Source organism: Lepisosteus oculatus, chromosome 3 (assembly GCF_040954835.1).
Source record: "Lepisosteus oculatus isolate fLepOcu1 chromosome 3, fLepOcu1.hap2, whole genome shotgun sequence".
NCBI classification, from domain to species: Eukaryota; Metazoa; Chordata; class Actinopteri; order Semionotiformes; family Lepisosteidae; genus Lepisosteus; species Lepisosteus oculatus.
Genome location: NC_090698.1, coordinates 57870407 through 57889706, shown reverse-complemented (window position 1 = coordinate 57889706; position 19300 = coordinate 57870407). Strand labels below are relative to the sequence as shown.

Below are 19300 nucleotides of genomic sequence, written 5' to 3'. Positions count from 1 at the left end.
TTAAAACAATACTTTAAAATCAAATCCCTTCTGAAGCGCAAAGTGCAAATTAACTGTCAAATGTCTCAAGTACACAGAATAAAATTAACGAGTACTCAAGTGATAAGAAAAAAGAGATAATCCTGTGTGTCAGCTACAGCTACACAGTATCTGTTATCTTCATTATTGCAAATTATGAGCATGACACTTAAATGTAACATAATAGTTAAAAGAAAAGAAGAATTTGACTGGAATATCCATAACACTTCTGGAAAACTGCCCCTGGTGTGAATGTGTTTGTGTCTGTGTGTGCCCAGCCATGTGCCCCAACTGCTTGCCAGGACAGGCTTCAGCTCCTCTTTGACCCCGTACTCAAGAAAGTGGTTACAAAATGGATGTCTGGTGGCACCCAGCAGAGAATGTGTTTTAGCAATTCTGGCACAGAGATCATATAATCCATGGACCTGCAGTCCAGGTTAATCTGGTGTTGTCCAATCTGTAGTGAACACACCCATCACTGATTGATTTAAATCTGAACTCTTCTATACATTTTACATTGAAATGTAAAATAGCTTCATGCAAAACATACTGTATGATATCAGTTGAGTCAAAAAACAAGGAGGCTGTAACTACTTTAAGAATCAGGAGTAACTCACCCATATATCTCTTCATCTTCAGGACTGGGACGGAGATTAATTTTGGGGACTGTATTTACTACAGCTGCAAAAAACAATTACAGTTTTAATTAGAAATATGATAACTGATACAGGGATTACTAGGGGACTTTATCAGTTGAACGGCATTAGGTCAAATAACCTATTCTAATTGGGCTTTTTATAGGCTTTATAACTACTGGCAGGCACACAAATAGGTAAGGAATAGATATAATAGGTAAAATAATAAGGAAGACTAAGATATTTATCACTTAAAAATAACTTGGAGCTTGAAATACAATGTGAGAAGATGCACACAAATAAGTATTTTGTGTAGAAGAAGGTCATGTTAACATAAGAAATATACACAATATGTCTTTAGGGAAAGCATTTAAGCAATACAAGTAATCAAAAATGGATGAATGTACTTTTTGTGGTTGAAGGCTACATTTTCATTTTTTAATTGCTTAATTCACAGCCCAGAGGATACATTAATAAATAAAGCAACATCTCACTATTGAATCATTCTAAACTGAGACCCAAGATGAAAACAACAGCACTCACTGACTGTCATACTATGGGGCTATGAGAACAATTTTAACAATAGGACAAGCTATGTCTGTAGCAGTCTAAAAAGATCCAAAAGATCTTGTCCACACTGTTTAAACTTCATTCAGAAGTTCCCAATCCCGGTCCTGGTGACCCACACACCTGTTGGTTTTTGTTGCAGCCAAGCCCTCAGTTATACAACCAAACCCCTCACTGACTTGATGAGATTAATGCAAACCGTTTGTTCCCAGCTCTTAACCATGCTGGTGCTTTACCCACTCTTTTTGCAAGTGAAATAAAGCCCCAACCTTGTGTCTAGAAACTAAATGCAAAGATTCAATTAAGGCCACTTCTTAGGTCAAGTAAGGCTCCGGTTATCCAACTATGGTTGGGGGGGTGATGAAAAGCAGCTGGTGTGTGGGTCACTGGAACAGGTTTGGGAACCGCTGCTCTAAAGGGATGTTCTACCTGGTGCTTCCTCTGCGTGGGGCTCCTCCATGTGCTCATCAGCAGGGTGAACAGGGAGATCCCCACTCACTCTGAAGGGTGTGGGCAATGCCCCCATCTTGGCCAGTCTGCTGGGTGGGTCGTCCCTAGACAAGTGTTAATATCGAAAGAGTCTTAAATCACATTCCCACTGCTCCTGTGGTTAAGGGAGTGGAAATTATGTTTCGGGCCCTTAAAATTTAATAAGCCCTCCCTGAATGATTCATATTGGAGGTACATCAGATTACCACCGATGAGGCATTCTGCCAGCGAGCTCTGGGTCTTGTCCAGCTGTATCAGCAATATAAATAACTGCACAGACCTTCTTCACACCTCAACATGTCAAATTAACTAAATTACACCTTCCCTGACCTTGCAGTTTTTTAATGTGCTGATCAGGTCCGTGTTGACTGCAATAAAACTTGAGTGGAATTTTACAGAAGGGAAAAACTCTTGTTTTTATTATATTATAAAAAACAGGTGAACTTGCAAACACTGAAAATGTTGCCGATGCCCAGAACACATTTATGTTTCTTAAGCTGATGAGGCAAACTTACTTTAAGAGTAATTTAGCTACAGACATCTTTACAATTAAAAAAAAATAGATTACTATTATTTTCATTGAAAGCTTCTTTGAAGTCTTCAGTTACATTGAGCATCTTTGTTTTGTTTTTGTTTGTTCTGCAAACTGGTCTGGACTATTCCCATAAATGACATTTTCTAGATGACAGAAGGCAGATTTATTTCTTATAATAAAAATAAATAAAGAAAATAAATTATCTGGACTGATTTGCTTGTACTGAAATTGGTTTAGAATCGTTTTCTCCAAAGTAAATTTCATAGACGTTGCTTTCCAAGACAAAGTGACTGCTTGTTACCTACCTGGGCTTCTCTCTCAGTCTTTCATTGGAAGAATGTGAGGACAGATCAGAATGGTGTGATCTTCTGTCTTCTTGAGGGGAGAAAGATCGATAGGACTCAATTTCTGAGATATCTGAAAAAGAGTGAACAGTAAGAAGTCATTAAAAACAAGGTAGTTGACTTACTATTTTATAACAGCTTTACACAGTAGCACCAAAACACTGTACCCAAAGAGGCAAACAAATATATTCCTGAAACATAGACTTCAGGTTTAGTAATATAGCAGATATTTTTCAAATATCAAAATGCTGAAAATAAGCAGCTGATTAAAACATGAGTATCCATCATGACCCAGATGCAAGATTAGAAATATGTGCAGTAGAAATGTCCGGGAAAACATGAATGAAACATCACCTGAAACTGAAAAGGTCCATATATAGACCTGAACTGTTTATTTTTTTAAATTTCAAATAATTACAATCATACAAAAATGATCATACTAACTAATGGCAAATGTTTTCCAGAACAGTTCAGAGAATAAAAAGCATTTTATTTCCTGCAGAGTGAACAGAACCCATTAACAAAAGACTCTCCAGCAGTACATTGCAGCAGATAAAACACAAGAAAGTACGGATTCATTAGTAAAAATGTTAGCCCCTTAAGGACCAATGAAAGCTGCCCACAGGCAATGAGAAGAGTTTTGAGACTTTTTCAGCTGATGTACAACTGTACCTTTGTACATTTCCATAACAGAAGCCAATCTTACAAAATTTTAAAAGGAGGTATAGTATTAGAGATATTGGTCTTTAAAGGTTGTAAAAGGAAGCAGCTGAGCCACACATGCATTATTCAGTGTACAGCAGGATGATGAGGACAAAGCAGATATTAAAGTATTGGTTTAGGGTGCCAATAATTCACTTTGTTCAATGCAATTCCTTTATTTATTATAATTCTTACAAAAGTGCTCACGGATGAACGACACAGTGAAAGTTTACGAACTGGCTCCCTGTTCTATCAGAGACACCGCACCATGGAAAAATCTTTTAAAAGAACAATCACACTGGGATTTCGGGTGGACACCAAGATCCCCAGAAAGTGAAAATATTCTAGCACATTGAAATAAAGACATGGGAAACGCCCACAGACATAAAACATCACAGCATGGAAAATATACACCAATTAAAAGGTGGACCAGAACAGTCCTTTATCAGAAAGTCCTGGACAGGGAAATGTTTGGGTAATGCTTCCACCATTCCACATTCCAGAACACTTGTCTCACCATGAACCGGCGGGTCACTCTGAACACCACACGGGTGAAGTGGCAGCTGTTTTTTTTTCTCCAATTGTTTTTCGTGAGCCACATTCGCAACCTTTGTCTATGAATGGCCAACTCAGTTATGGTCGGTGCCGTTGCCGAGAATGAGCTACGAACCCCGCCAGGGGGGCGTGAGAGCCCTAGTCGACTCATCCCAGCACCTGCCCGTGGAGGCATTCAGGCGGTCGCGCGCGCTGCTTGGGGAACCCCGGTCACGGTCATCTCGCCCACGAGCGGGCGCCCCCTACTGGCTGGGCCGCTCGGGAGCCTGGCCCCGCCTAATCGTACCTCAGACTTTGTCCCCATCAGCCATTAATACGTCAACTCAGAATTTCGGTTTCCATTTTCGATTTTGCAAAATGAGGTGAAGACGCTTACCCAGTTCAAAACAGATTCTGTTCTTACATGGTTGCCCTAAACTACAAAACATAAGGAGTACTTGCCAAACTACATTAGTTTTTGATCAAAAAGGGAGGGGGAAAAAAAAGCAACTTTGAAACAACGTTCTGACATCAATGAAAATACTATTTTAATTAAATTCAATGCTTAATGCCTGGACACCTTCCCATACAAAGAAACTAAATATTTTTACTTAATGTTTTAGGAAATTAAAGAAATGGAAAACCAAGGTATCATCCCAGTTCAATTTACATACTAACCAAATTTAGGTTTCAGAGAGTAATAAGAGAAAAGTATGGGGATAAAAAACATCAATTGGTTACGTTATCCACCAAGATATTGCTAAAATTCTACCTTGTTTTTATCCACTGTATTGCACTCCCTATAAAGCAATAAATGCAAAAATATAACTTTTGCCTTAACATCACTGTTGATTGCACCAACATTAAATGTAATCGTGTACAATACAGTGAATTTATTCAGATCATTTAACTAAAAGACAAAATATTAATCTCTTCAAATTTAAAAACATAAATTTATTCCATAATATTTTAGCTCCTTAAAAAAGCACACAAAACAAAATACATCCAACTTAAAACATTGTTTTATTGATTTCATAGAAGATTAAGAATTAGTAAAAGAAGAGCAAAACTTGACAGCTTTACAGCTCTGTTGATGCATGGTCATTTAACAGATTTATTTCAACCAAACTGTTATGCTGTGTCTCGGGGTCCTTCAGCTAAAAGTATGACATATTATCTGTAAAAAAGAAACAGAAAATAGGATGTATTTTTGTTGAAATTCTGCCTTTTTTATTGCAATAAAATCCTTATTGAGATGACATGTAATTTAATTCTGGTGATGACTTACCATGTTTAGCTGTGCTGTTATTATAGAATCTATGTTTCTTAGAAATATATATTCCCATCATTTGAAACCTGTAGTTTTCCTGTGGCTTCTGAACATTGTAGCCTTGCTAAATCCATAAAATGCTCAATTTTGTAGCTATTTGACAGGTTGACACGTTAGATGTAATAGTCTCTTTTTCTATAGATATGAAGCCAAAGTGATACAAATGCGCAGCACTGGTTTTCTGGTTGAGTAGCTGCCTTCAGCTCTGAGAGACTGCTGTCCAGTCGACTGTCAAGCTACGAAAAATCCATTTGCGTGAAGCAATTTAATGATTGGAGACAGAAATTCAAAAACTGAAAACTAGTGTGACCCCTTACACTGGATAGCATAGCAAGAGCCCCTCATTTGGACCCAAGAGCACACACCATGGTTTACAGCAGTGGTTCCCAATCCTGGTTCCGGTGTCCCACACACTTGCTGCTTTTCATTCCACCCCACCATAGTTAGATAACCGAAGCCTTATTTGACCCAAGATGTGGCTTTAATTGAATGTTTTCATTTCGTTTATAGACACAAGTTTGGGATATGATCTCACTTACAAAATACAACGATTACGGCTCCAACATGTTTAAAGCTGGGAAAAAACAGGTCTTATTATAATAATAATAATAATAATAATAATAATAATAATAATAAAACAATGGAGGAGTTAAGAGTGCAGCTGGAACTGAAGTCAACAGGGCTGTGGGTCACCAGGACTGGGCACCTCTGGCTTACAGCTATGTCACTAGCACAAGGCTCCCTCTGGCTACTCACCGTCAGGTTCAGAGTCACTGTCCACCATGGCTGGAATCCTGATCAGAGTCTGCCTGTTGTCTCTTTGGACAACGAGTTGCAGTTTTCCCCGAGATTTCTCTATCAGCTTCCTGGCATCATTCAGGGAGAGGTTCTCCGTTACTGTGCCATTGATCTGATTTGGGGAAAACGAGCACGGATCACAAACAAGTGGATAATTTTTTGGGGGAAAAAAAAACTAAATGATGGTTTCAACTTTTTTGGGATAGTTGAAGATTGTTTTTCTAAAAAATAAAATTAACTTGGTTTGCCTTGACAGCAAACTGGAGGATTTCCATGCCATATTAATTATTTGATCTTGGAAGTCTATTAAATTCTTTGGAGGTCATATCACTTCATCACATAAAACAACAAAGAACTGGAGAGCAAGCAATTTCAGGCCTTTAAATGTACTTGTCAGGGTGCGGCACAACATTAAACCTAGTTTAATTTTTTTCTCTATAAATAAATAAAGGAAATGCTGAGTGACACATGCTGTACCAGCAGGACTCCATGACATTTCAGAGATCATGCGAGTTAAAGTATCTTGAGTTTCGCTCTTAATAGAAGGGTTTACTAGTTACATTGCTTTCAAAACAATTATTGAATTGCTCAATTAAAGCAGATCATTTGAAATGGAAATTATGTAAAAAATTAGAAGAGCTCAGAAGAGTCTGCTCTTACTGCACAGCAGCACCTGAAGAAAAAACTGTTGAGGCTCGAAGAGGGATCAAAAAGAAACTTTCAGCTCCAGGAAGAGTTTGTTTCCTTTCATCTTCAACACATATTAGGGTATTAAAATAAAGCCAACTGCTAAACAAACCATAAACAATCTTTTTTTAAATGAACTCACTGGACTACATCATCATCGAATTTGTTATTGATCTGGGTTCAGTTCCCAATAGCTATAATTTCAATTGACAAAAAATATAAACTGATTTTGGAGAAAAAGCACTGCAAGTTTTATTAGTGCTGTTCTCAGCAGCATTGTGTGTGGAAAACAATATATGTCTTAGGGTCTTCTAAAAAGTGGACACAGAAAAAGTCAAAATAAGCACACCATTATCTTTCAAACTATTCCAGATTACCAAAGAACCTATCCTAAAACTCTTGTAAAGTTTTGTTCCGTGTCTGTGGCCTTTTATGCTCAGCAGGCTGTTAGAAAAAAGCACCAACTTTACAGAAGAGAACATCTTAGATAATCACACAAGAAGTCTCTTCAGTTTGGTCTGAGCTGAGAACAGAACATACTTGCTGTACTTCAGGATTTCCTTGTTTCCTGAAAAACACAAACACACCATACGCCAGGAAACACCACTGCACTGTTCCCTTGAGCATAAAAGGCTTTGGGGTGTTGGCTTCTAATTGAAATGTGGTAATTATGTTCACTGATAAGAACTAAATGAGGACACACTGGAGCCATGAAATTCTGCCTAAAGCAATTTACCTTCAGAATGATATCGCCTTCTTGCAGGTTGCCGTCTTTGGCTGCAAGACCTGTGCTTGTCATTTCTTTGATGAATATTTGACTTCCCAGCCGAAGACCATATTCTATGAAACAAAGAGACAACATGAGTCTGGCAGAAAACCCCAGAGAAAGCGGATGTTATGATAGAATTTCAGTACATTTCAAAACGTTCTGAACTGCGATCGGAATATATACTTCGAAGATAATTTTGAAACTAGACCGATAAGAGTCCCAAAAAAAGGTTTGGTATTCAAACAAATGAGGAACAGCACAGAATCAACCCATGATTAAAAAGCCTGGTGGCTCAAATGGTTAACAAATCAAACAATTAAAATACTAGATGAGAATGGATCAGTACAGTTAACTCTCAAAAAGGGAGTCACTTCTTCACATCTTTTAATATTTCACAGAGGGGTGTGAGAGCTTGGAACAATCTACAGTACCACAAACTCTGCTGCTGAAGACCTTCAATAAAATCCTTATATAAGATGCTCTAAGATCAGTTAACTACTAAGCAAACAATAACTTAGATGGACTAAATGGTCTCCTCTAGTTTATATCCTTTTTTATTGTTTTATGGCCGTTTCCCTTGTTATCCTCCCAGACAAAGGAGAGCCAGTAACTTAATCTCTCTGCTAGGCATATGAAGACAGGCATTCATCTTGTTTCCCTTATATTATTAATTTTATTTAAAAAAAACATCAAAAATTAATTAGTTCTTGCACTGCTGATGTATGGAGTAATGTAGATACCTAAAACTTTTAATGCAGGGTAGCGAGTATTAAAATGTTGAAGTCTCTCGGCTGAGATTAATGAATGGCAAGGGCGTCATAAATAAACCAAATAAAGTGCTAGATCCTAATACCACTAGTGCCTGCACAGCAAAATAAACTGAAGCCAATGACAGAAGACTTAAAAATCATCTGTATTTTATAATATCACATGCAGTTTAAATTATAGAAGCTATTTCTCAATAAGGAGACATGACATGCCTTAAATCTTTATTTATTTACAAGAGTGCTTTATGCAAGTATATAAAATCGTATAGGCATTGATACTGATATCAACCCAAGGAACTATTTCATGTACAACAGTGAAATAAGCACCCAAGCTTTCTAGTAGCAACTAAGAGGATGTGCGTTTCAGACCGAAATCAGGGATCACATCTTTACACAAAGGGTGGTGGAGTGAGCTGCCTGCCAACTTGGTTAAAGCAGATTCCCCAGAATCCTTCTGAGGAAAAGCTGAATGAGATCCATACAGCAATAAGCAACTGCCACCAAAAGATGGGGGCCACCACCTCGTCTGTACATTTTGTACATTTTCTTTCATTCCTTTATTTTAAAATAATAAAATAATCCCCAATATGATTTATTTAACAGGGTGTTGTTCTTTCCTTAACATATTCCTCTATAAATCTAGCCACCCCTATCCCCCAGTTTTCTCAAGACCATTTTCGGCCGTTCTAAAAAGAATCAAGTTTCTACATTTCTTAATGGAAAACTGTGTTCGGCATGGAAGTACAAAATCTCTAATACAATTACAAATATCACTGGATTTCCATATAGATGATGGTTTCCTTGTAAAATGGTATATATCCATTGCTAAGAAAAATGTGTCATGAATTGAATGAAGTCCAACCTGTTCCTCTTCCAAAAGAAATATTTTTTAAAAAGTGTAAATGCTATTAGAAGGTTATGCTTTTCCAGTGAAAAATAAGTTTTATGAAATATGTTTGTCTATACAACCAGTTATGTTAAGGTTCTCGGTAACATTTAATAATAATTCCTTACACTTATATACCTCTTTCCTGGATACTCCACTCAAAGCACTTTATGTGTAATGGGGTAAAGGTAATGCGACGGCAATTATAACGTTCTCCTCCTTTACAGAGGACAACAGGGTGATGAAGCCAAACCATAGATGGGGATTATTAAGAGTCCATGATTGGTAAAGGCCAATGGGAAATTTGGCCAGGACACCAGGGTCCTACTCTTTTCGAGAAATGCCCCTGATTTTTAATGGTCACAGAGAGTCAGAACCTCAATTTTATGCGTCATCCAAAGGACAGCGCCTCGTCACTATACTGGGGCATTAGGACCCACACAGACTGAAGGGTGAGCGCCACCTACTGGCCTCACTAACACCTCAGCAGCAACCTTACTTTTTCCCCAGGAGTTTCCCATCCAGGTACTGACCAGGCTCACACCTGCTAAAATCAACTCAACTAAAAAATGCAGTAGTTAAGGTATGTAAGAGTACCTACTGCATAAATACCTATCATTCCAGACACCTGACAGCTTGAAATGAGAAATGATGGCACCTCAGGATCTTGGCTCTTTACCTTCATTGGGTTTGTTCTTCACCAAGAGGACGCTGACAGGTTTCTCCAGCGGCTCTCGGTCTCGGACTCGGGGCAGCACCGGGGAAGGGCTGCGGTCCTCTAGGCGGTCTCGGCTGCGGGTCCTCACCATCCTCTCGTCTGCCCGCGGGTCCTGCTTCAGTGGGGCCCGGTAGTCGTAGCCCCTTTCGTAGCTGGGGTCCCTGCTGTAGCTGCGCGGGGGGCTCAGGTCCCGGTCCAGGCTGCGGCCGCGGCTGCGCTCCCTCCGGTTCGCCCTCTCGGGGCTCCCGTCCCTGTCCAGGGCGCGGCCGCGGCTGCCGTCTCGCCGGTAATCGCGTTCGGGGCTCAGGTCCCGCTCGACGCTCCTGCCCCTGCTGCGCTCTCGGCCGTAGTCGCGGTCCCGCTCGCGCCCGCGGTACTCCGGCTCCCTGTAGCCGGCCTGCTCGTGCTCCAGGCTGTGATCCCTGGGGTAGCCCGGGCCCCCGTTCCCCCCGTGCCAGCCAGGGTCCATGCGCCCGCTGCGCGCGCTGTGTACGCTCCTGCGGTCATAGTCGTCGTCGTAATCTCCCGCGTGGAACACCCGGTCCTCGACCTCGGGAGTCGGGGCGCGCTTTGTGATCTGTATTGGGACTTTCCGGGGTCTCTTCACGGTCTGCAGAGAACCAAAAAACACAAAAGCTTGTGACTTTATGCTAAACACATCGCCATTCAAATCTACCTGCAATGTAGATTTAGAGATTATTTCTAAGTCTACGTTCTGCTCTCGTGGTTTTTAAACAAGGCTGATCCAATGTAGTTTGTCACTCACTCAGTTATTTTGGTGGTTAGCTCTTTTCCCCATGTTATGTCAGCCCCAGCAATACTGACCAGTAGAACTTCCTTTTTTAGCAAGCAGTACTCAAGCTTTTAGCTACCATATTTGATTGCTAAACGACTTGATTTGGAGTGGCATGATTCTCAAATTAAAATCAGTATATTTGAAGTATAGGTATTTCCACCTTAGTTATATTCTTTAAAAAATGTGCTGCTGTTTAATATACGAATTTAACTGTGATGCCTTCTGTTCTTTGTTCTCTATAGTCCCAATTCCCTTTCAAACCCCATCTCGAGCACATTGTAAAGCTGAGTATATAAAAGACTTAAAAAAGGCTCGACAATAAGTCAAACAGAAAACACAGCCATTTAATTTAAATATGTAATACTTACAATCTTTGCCACTTTCCCACACTTTCTGAGCTGTTGTACTGCAAATGAATGAGGCACATTTTCCATGGGTATTGTATTGACCTGAATTACCCGGTCATTTTCACTGCAAGAAAAAAAAAATATTAAAGATTCACTTGACACTCATCTCCAAAAGGTTTTTTTTAACCCGATAAAACTTCCAAGTAAAAAAATAGTATGATGAGAATTTGCTTTCAGTATACGTTTTAGTAACTTGATTACTTTTAAAGTAAGTTATGTACTTGAATATGGAAAATACACTTTGTTAGTAATTAAATACTAATGTTTTAAAAACAGCTCTTATCGTCACGCAGGGGCTACATATACTGACAGGCATTGAAAGTACAATGAACAAGTACTGTAACCAATAGCATTATGCTGTGTTTTGAATGCCTTCCAGCATATAAAAAGACAAGATTTGCCAATTCCCGTTAATTGGAAGGAGAAGATGAATGAAAGGAACAATAAATAAGTCAGTACATACAAGAGCAGGCCATCAGCGGGGCCACCCTGGAGCACATCTGAAACTATGATGGATGTCTCGCCACTCTCCGCATTAGGGTTGTCCCTTCCCCCAGACACCGCGATCCCAAAACCCATCTTGGAGTCCTTAATGATAGAGAGAACAAACGACATTCGTTTCTCACCACTCTCTCCTCATGACAGAACAACAGTTAATCGACAGAAACTAAGGGTTCGTGATTTTAACATTTTTTGCAGTACATTTTTCCTCTTTGCCTCCTCTACTGTTGAAAATATTGTTTACAAGCTTACATTTAACAAGAATCAGATGTTGGTTCCCACTGACTATCTTAACAGGTGCTGTTCTTGTAGAACACCTTCGCCCCAGTAACATAAACCTAGTTATCAAGTTCTTGTAGCAACAGCCTACAATCGAACTCAAATTGTACCCACAGAAAATGAATTCATGACAGGATTCTCACAAAATAATGTAGCAAATGGTACTGTATTAGCCTAGAATTTTATCTCTGGAAAGGGTCATGTAAGGCAGCTCGCTGCAAAACTCTAGAAAAAGTTAGAGGAAATGGCTTCTCTGGTCTTAGTAAAAAAAGAGCTTTGCCTCCCAGATCATGTGTCTCTTTTCCATTTGCCTGCTACCCATTACTCGACAGCACTATGGCAGTCTGAACTCATGGGAAGAAATCTGAACTGAGCCTTTTAAAAATCAAAGCACCTTTGCAGATCAGCTCAAATGTGCTGCTCCGTGTTTAGTTCTCTGGAACTTTTCTCCTTACATACAGTAAGCCATATGGAACTGATCCTTCCAAGCTATACTAGCGACCCAGTTTGCGATTAACTATAATGTACTGCAGCCAGGGCAGTGAATTATGCAGCAATTATAACTCCCAGATAAGGTATACATATGAAAGAGCCATCATTACAACAGGCCCTAAATCCCAGGAGCCAACCGCAGTCATCCTGCAATTTGTTCTGCTTTTGTGGTGCTCTACATTTCTTCTGGCACCAGTCTCGATGTCATCCTGAATTCCGATATTTATCTGAATACAGTTATTAAGGTTTTGTCAACAACTCTTAAGAAGCTCTTTCATGCTGTGAAAATGTTTTTTAGGACTTCTGTTAAACACTACAATGTCTAATAACAGATTATTATTTTAAAAAAGTGCTCCAATATGGGAAACATACGTTATGCAATATCGGGCTGATTCCACAACGTTTAGGCTTCACCAGGACAACTTGATGGGGTTCTTTACTGAAAGTACTCTTGTGTTTCTGAACAAAACTACAGAGTACCATAAAATATACACTAAGCAAAATGAAAACACCAATGTTAAGTCAATTAATAGGGTATTAGGCCACTCCAGCCTGTGTGTGTTGGGTCACAGAGTCTACAATTTTGCAGGTGGGAACATCACCTTAGGCATTCTTGCCCGTGAAGTATCAATTGAGCCATCCTGGTCACTGAAGCTCCTGCCAAATGTGCCCCAACTTTTGAAGTCACTGAGGTCTCCTCTTGCAACTATACTGGACATGATTAAAGACAACTAGGCTTGTCCATGATTTTTATACTGTACATGACTAAACATACTGGGAAGGTAGCCAATTAAATAACGTGTGTGGAAACCTTTGCTTTCAACATAATTGGTCTCCTCCCTCATTTACCCAGGTGTTTTCATTTTTTTGTCCAATACCCGTATGTGAAATGCCAACTACATTTGATTGGCCATGGTCTTGTTTTGAATGCTCTACACATAAGAGTAAGCTTATAAATCAATAATTAGCTACCAACCGTTTTCTTTGCCTGTGAATAAATCCGCATTTGTAACACGCATCACACACAGGAATGATTAAAGCCTTTATTGTGGTATGAAACAAGCAAATGCCTATTTCAGGTGCCCTAGTAAACCAAGTGCGATTTATTTTTTTTGGTGCACACAGCAGCACGCAGCCTGATGCAGGCTGTCCCCCTGCTTCTCTGCTGCCTCGTGAAGCAGCTCTCCATGACACCACCGGAAGGAAGGGAGGCCAGTGGTGAGCCTGACTGCGTGAGCTTAAACAGAACTGGCAGCTACCAGCACAGTGGGCACCAGCAGCTACCTCGGCCACTTCCTTTCAGGCAGGAAGGATCGCCCGACTGTCTCGTCACTGGGATTATGGGAATAATTTGGGCAAGCATGATCTTTTCTCTATCTGCACTAAAACAATTACATCTCTCAGACTTGCTGTTGTTGAAGTCCTGACATCCAGATGGCTGAAAAACAGACAACTACATTATCTACGCTTAAGAGCACTCCTCTGTCTACAGACATCCTTGTGAAGCATAACGAAATACTAAAAAACAGTGCAAAGCAAAGCTCATGGATTCGATTAGGATCAATGGAAAAAAGACGATCCTTTGCGATTGTAGCATTACTCCATAAAGTAATACACACAGTTAAACAGGAACATTTACCCGCTGTATTGGTACAGTGTACTGTTCCCATATTGTTTCCTCCATTCCTGGGGTCTGTAAAAAAAGGGAAAAAAGGAAAATGTTAGTAAATCAGTCTAGACAGGGTACCTGCTACATGTACAAACATGTAACTACTGTTCTTAGAATATTTAAATTCATATTGGTTTTAAATCAAAAGATGAGCTTTAAAAAAACTTTAAAGTAATTGTATGTTTAGTTTACTCTGTTTTGGGAATAAAATGGCAGCAGTGTATCTGTTTGGAGGAAAAGCCAGTCTTTGGAAGTACAAATGAAATATTGTTCTAGAAAAATTAGATGTATAGCTTGGCGTTTTCTTTAAACAGCAGAACAAGAAGTTCTACTTTTACATACTCACACAGATCAGTACGAACCTAAACTAAGATATTTACACAGACAGGTCTTACAATATAGATGACTTACTAAATGTTAATGTTTGGTACTATTTTAAAACTGGATTTTTTTTAATCAAGACACAAAACAAGGAATAAACTGCTGTACTTTCTATTTATGACACACAGCTAATCATCAAGTGAGTCTCATCAACATCAACATGTAGTGACTCTCTATCTTGACGTTTTCTTGTAACAGTGTGTAACAACCTGTGTCACTTCACTTAAAGCAGAGAGAAAACTAATGTATAAAATTTAAAAAAGCATTTGTACTGAAGTATACTAATGATTTAGACAAAACAAGTTATCCAGATTACTTTGTGTTCTCAGTCTAAGACTGCTTATGTTGCTTTGCTGAGTAATAAGATTAAAAACCATTAGAAGATGGCAATTAGCAAAGACAACAACAGGAACAATAAAACAAAATTGTTTCATCCAAACAACCAGAACTTTAAGATACTTCTTCAGAGGAAATACTTTTGACCAACCAAGGTTTTAACATGATGAAAACAGCACACTGAGCTTGATATGCGGACACAGCAGGGCTGGTGTCAAGAAAAAAAACAATCGCTCAGTATGGAGTCCTCTCTAGAATCAAGAGAGACTGTCCTCTTTATGAAAAAGGCAGGAAAGCCTGGGCCTTTACATTTAAGAACAATAAAGATGGTATCTGAATCCTTGCTGTAATGCACAGATCCAACAATCACCTCTGGTAAAGTCTTATTTATATTCTCAACAAGTGTGTACAGTAGATCGACACGCGTTAGGAAAAACACTTCACTAAAAAAATAAGAACATGACTAAATGAATGGCATGCCTTAACCTCTGGGTTTTAGCTCAATATAATCAATCCGTAAAGGTGTAAAACATACGTATTTCTGGGGAAAATGCCCCAGTTTTCCTTTGAGTAATTACAAGATTCATCAAACTATTTTCTAAGATCATTAGTCAAGTCTAGCTGCTTCTAGTTTTGCAGTGTCCTAAAATATGAAAACCAAATAAAGCAAAGAAAAATAAAAGTTAAATTACAGCTATGTCAAGGTTATGCTTAAACATACAGACCTACACAAGTGAGGCGGGTTTGTGAATGCACATTCTTCAACACAAAATCTTTATTCCTAAGGTGTAAACTTACATTCCAATCCTCTCTATTTTTTCACAATTTCCTGCAGAAATACAGGTAGAAGCAGTAATGGCAGGCAAGACACCTCCAATTAAATGAGCAAGTGAACTACTTCTCACACTCGATACAAATGGAATTCAAGGACGTTTCGGAGGTCTTGCAGAGGACGGGGGTCTACCACAAGGCATGGCTATCCTGGGAGCGTGGTGAGCAGGAGCCACAGAGGAGCAGTGAGGTCAATCAACCCTCCAATATTTCATTGGCACACTGTGCTGCCTGTGGGGAGATCAGGCAGGAGTGGCAGCTGGTCACACCCCAGGCATGTCAAGCAACTTTACTGGTTACTGGACAGCACTTACCAGACCTACAGGAGCAAAGGTATTTCAACAACACAAACAGCAGGAGCCATGCAGAGAATCATAGCATTCCAGCAAGTCTGGATATGCTTTTCAGAGCTTTTAATTTGCGACTCTGCTACAAGCAAAGCTCCTGAAGTTAACAAAATCCTTTACTACATTACCTTCAGCAAAAGCATGTGCTCAAACAAATTAAGTAGTAATTTGGTGGTACCAGGAGGAAGAAGAGCAAATCCAAATCATTTGCAACCACAGAAAATGGGAAAAAAACACACAGCAGGCAATAACACATTAAACTCATGTTTCCTAGGTATCTCAAATCACACTTAAAACACGGCAATGAGTGAAGAATATCTTTCCACCCCCAAACCTTAGACTCTTATCACCTTCCAAAACAAAACCACGCTGAAAGTGAAAGGTCCCCACAAGTCTCCGTGATTAGCTCAGATTCTCCAGCTCCGATTAAATCTCATTTTCTGTTTCTGATGCCAGAGGCTCATTTTAATTAAAATAATAATTAAAAAAATTAATCTGCCTCAGTGTTCAATTTCCATTAGGAACAAATGGCAGCCCTCTGGGGCACAATGAATGGCTAGCGGACGAAAACAACAAGGTCTCTGAACCACAGCAGAAGCCTACAAAGTCCGAGGCAGCCTGAAGTCAATGCATTTGCCCACTCACAATCCCCAAACAATAAGACTACAGTTTACAGCCATCACAATTACGTTATGGAAATACACAATAGTAAATATTACTTGTTGCCCAATGTGGGCTTCAATGATATGCACATTTCAGTCATGCCAACTCTTTTAGTATTAAGCCAAGTAGGGAAAAACAATCCCAAATACCGTAAACAGATAAGGGAACTTACAAGAAACAAATTTACTAAAATGCTGATGAGCTACACCAGTTAGAGCAATATGTAGCACTGGTAAACAACTTAGAAAATTAACAAAAAAAGTTTTAATAACTGAATTCCAAACTCTTGTGAACCTAGGAAGCATTTGCCTTTTTAAAGACTTGTTTTAGGTGCATGAATTCACTATCATTTCTAAAACACAAGGAAGAAAATATGACTTATAGTTTTCCACACAAAAAAAGGACGAGTTGTTAAATTCGCCACTTCAAAGTGCTGGTACTGTAAACAATCCTGTTTTCTACTGCTCTATAGGATTCAGTTTAGAAAACACAGAGCAAAACATTTAAACAAAGCATTGTCAATAAATGCCAAACCTGTGCAAATAAAAAATGAATTCAATAAAGACAGAAACAAGAGGAAAAACTTCCATTTGGCTGAGATTGTATCCCAGGATGTTTGAGTTCCCACCAGATGTAGCAGGCTAGATGCGTCTGTACTCCTTGCATACAATAAAATAAAACTGCTTCTCAGTTCTTGTGTAGTTTTCCACATCTTGGAACACTCTGAACCACCTTTCCACTGTCGAAACCTTGGAAAAGTTGAACAACACTTACAGGAGAAGAAATCAAGACACATTCTCCTGCACTACTTCTTTCGTATCTAATTAGCCAGAGTTGAAAACAGATTAAAGCCCCTGACTAAAAATAACTCACATAACCTCTGAGAATCCTGAGGGTTTTCACGGTGTTTGCCCATTTTCTCTGCAGTGCTTGCATGGTCTTCATATTTGCAATAATCGTCTGGTTGCAGGATTCGCCCACAACACGGCAATTTCATCCATTTCCAGAATTCATCTACCCTACTTATGTAATCCTAATACAATGCTGGCCTACATACACAACAAATCCTGCTGTCAATATCCACAGCAACTGGATAAAAAAAAAACTCAGAACCAAAAAGGCTGATACAATCTACAGGATACTAAATATTTTATGTAGACAGAGCTACTAACATGCTGTGGTTTCATATATACCCCTTATTTTAAGAAAGGTAACAAGCATTAAAAAAAACACGAATCCACGTTATGTCTTCACTTTCACTGCATAAACTTAGTAAAACAAGGCAGGATAATTCAATTAGGCCAAAAGTTTTTGCTAGATGAATAAATACTTACTAATTGATTAGCATAATAAATGATCGCGTTGATCAGGTATACAAAATAAATCTGGCTTTTTTATATAAAGTGGGCATTTTGGCACATTAAGGAAGTAACAAAGAAAGCTTCACATTTTCTTGTGAAAAATACCAGATGCATCCCAGGACAGAGACACTCTATAAAATCTAGCTTTCATCGCATTATGCAGCTCTATGTTCTCTATACAGTACATCAATGCCCACGGCACAAAAGGTACAAGGCTTATACTAAAACACACCTGAGCCACAGTGTGGAGACTGCTCTCTACTTGATCAAAACTGAGAAAAGGCACATGACTACAAAATGTCCACCACGGTTGTTTCTAGGCAATGCTAGAGAAGACTGAATGCATTTTACCTATTCTTACCATCCTCTCAAGCCATTGCAATCTATGATCTCTTGGGGAAAAAATAAATAAAAACAGACACACACTGCATCTGATCTGAGAAAGGATTAACAAAAGAGTAAAGAAGATTTGTTTCAACCATTGCAAGTTTAAGTAAGGACAACGTCAGATTATATTTTTTTGGTATGTGATAAACTGCAACTCCAATGTATAAGCAAGAGCGCCAATTTGTAAGGAGTGAGAACCGATTCTAAGCAGGAAATGCATTTTATAATTAATTTTAATCACAAGACTGGATATCTCTGGATCCGTCAGGATTGTGTACATCTTGCAATAGTTGCAATTTTAAGAAAAATACAGCATATGGACTTCAGATATTTGTCTAATATTTCTGATGTCATACTGATTAAATGATTATTTATGACAGAATGTCATACACTTAAAGTAACTATGACTATTGCACAAACACTAAACCACCTTCTTAGCATGAAAGTTGATTACCAATATGAAACGTGGTGAAAATTAAGATCGTAAGACACAGAACGGATAACCAAGGCATAATGGACCAAGGAGTAAGTCACCACACTGCTGCTCACAGCCACAGATTTCTAATGTGGCAAGGCAAGACAGCCAAGCAGTCCAGAGACGTGACACGACAGTCTGAGACACCACCAGATACAACACCGCACCAACACTGATGGGGAGGACCTGGTATGATGTCTGTGCAGGCGAGCCAACTTTCGGTCATTGCTTGGATATTTGACATCGGCATAGGAATGATATTTGGTCCAGCAGGACCACACGCGTCCTCGTGTAGTTCATGGAACCACAGCTTTCACACAAGATGAGAACGTGCCGGACAGAAGGACGTGACCTCTGTATTCTCTGGGTAAAGAAGGGCCTCCTGTTCTCGGCTTGAAATGCAGCTCCATAAAGTTTCCACTGATATCTTCTGGTGTACGCTTCACTGTTCATTTTGAAGAAGTCCTCCAGGTTGACGTTTTCAGCCATTTTGAGGGATTTTGAATGCATGTATCAGTTCCCCTTGTGGTCTTCTTTGTTCAGGACTAAAAAGGCTCTATTCTTTCAGCCTGTGAGAGGAAGACATTCCTTTCAGT

At 39.3% G+C, this 19300-nt stretch overlaps 1 protein-coding gene across 8 annotated transcripts in view; it reads right to left on the bottom strand.

The window, feature by feature from the left end:
• Positions 1-19300, bottom strand: part of tjp2b (tight junction protein 2b (zona occludens 2)) — a 72167-nt gene that overhangs the window by 12517 nt on the left and 40350 nt on the right. For 6 of the 8 annotated variants that reach the window (XM_069187299.1, XM_069187294.1, XM_069187293.1 and 3 more), the window contains 9 exons: positions 13894-13947; positions 11446-11570; positions 10944-11046; positions 9741-10389; positions 7376-7479; positions 5911-6064; positions 2550-2661; positions 1650-1774; positions 636-699 (listed from right to left, as the gene is read on the bottom strand). In XM_069187299.1, the coding sequence (XP_069043400.1) occupies positions 636-699; positions 1650-1774; positions 2550-2661; positions 5911-6064; positions 7376-7479; positions 9741-10389; positions 10944-11046; positions 11446-11570; positions 13894-13938 (1481 nt within the window). In that variant the 5' untranslated portion in view covers positions 13939-13947. Of the gene's footprint in view, positions 1-635; positions 700-1649; positions 1775-2549; positions 2662-4828; positions 5002-5910; positions 6065-7375; positions 7480-9740; positions 10390-10943; positions 11047-11445; positions 11571-13893; positions 13948-17354; positions 17380-19300 lie in introns of those variants that run through there. The other 2 variants (XM_069187295.1, XM_069187300.1) reach the window with 2 other exon arrangements.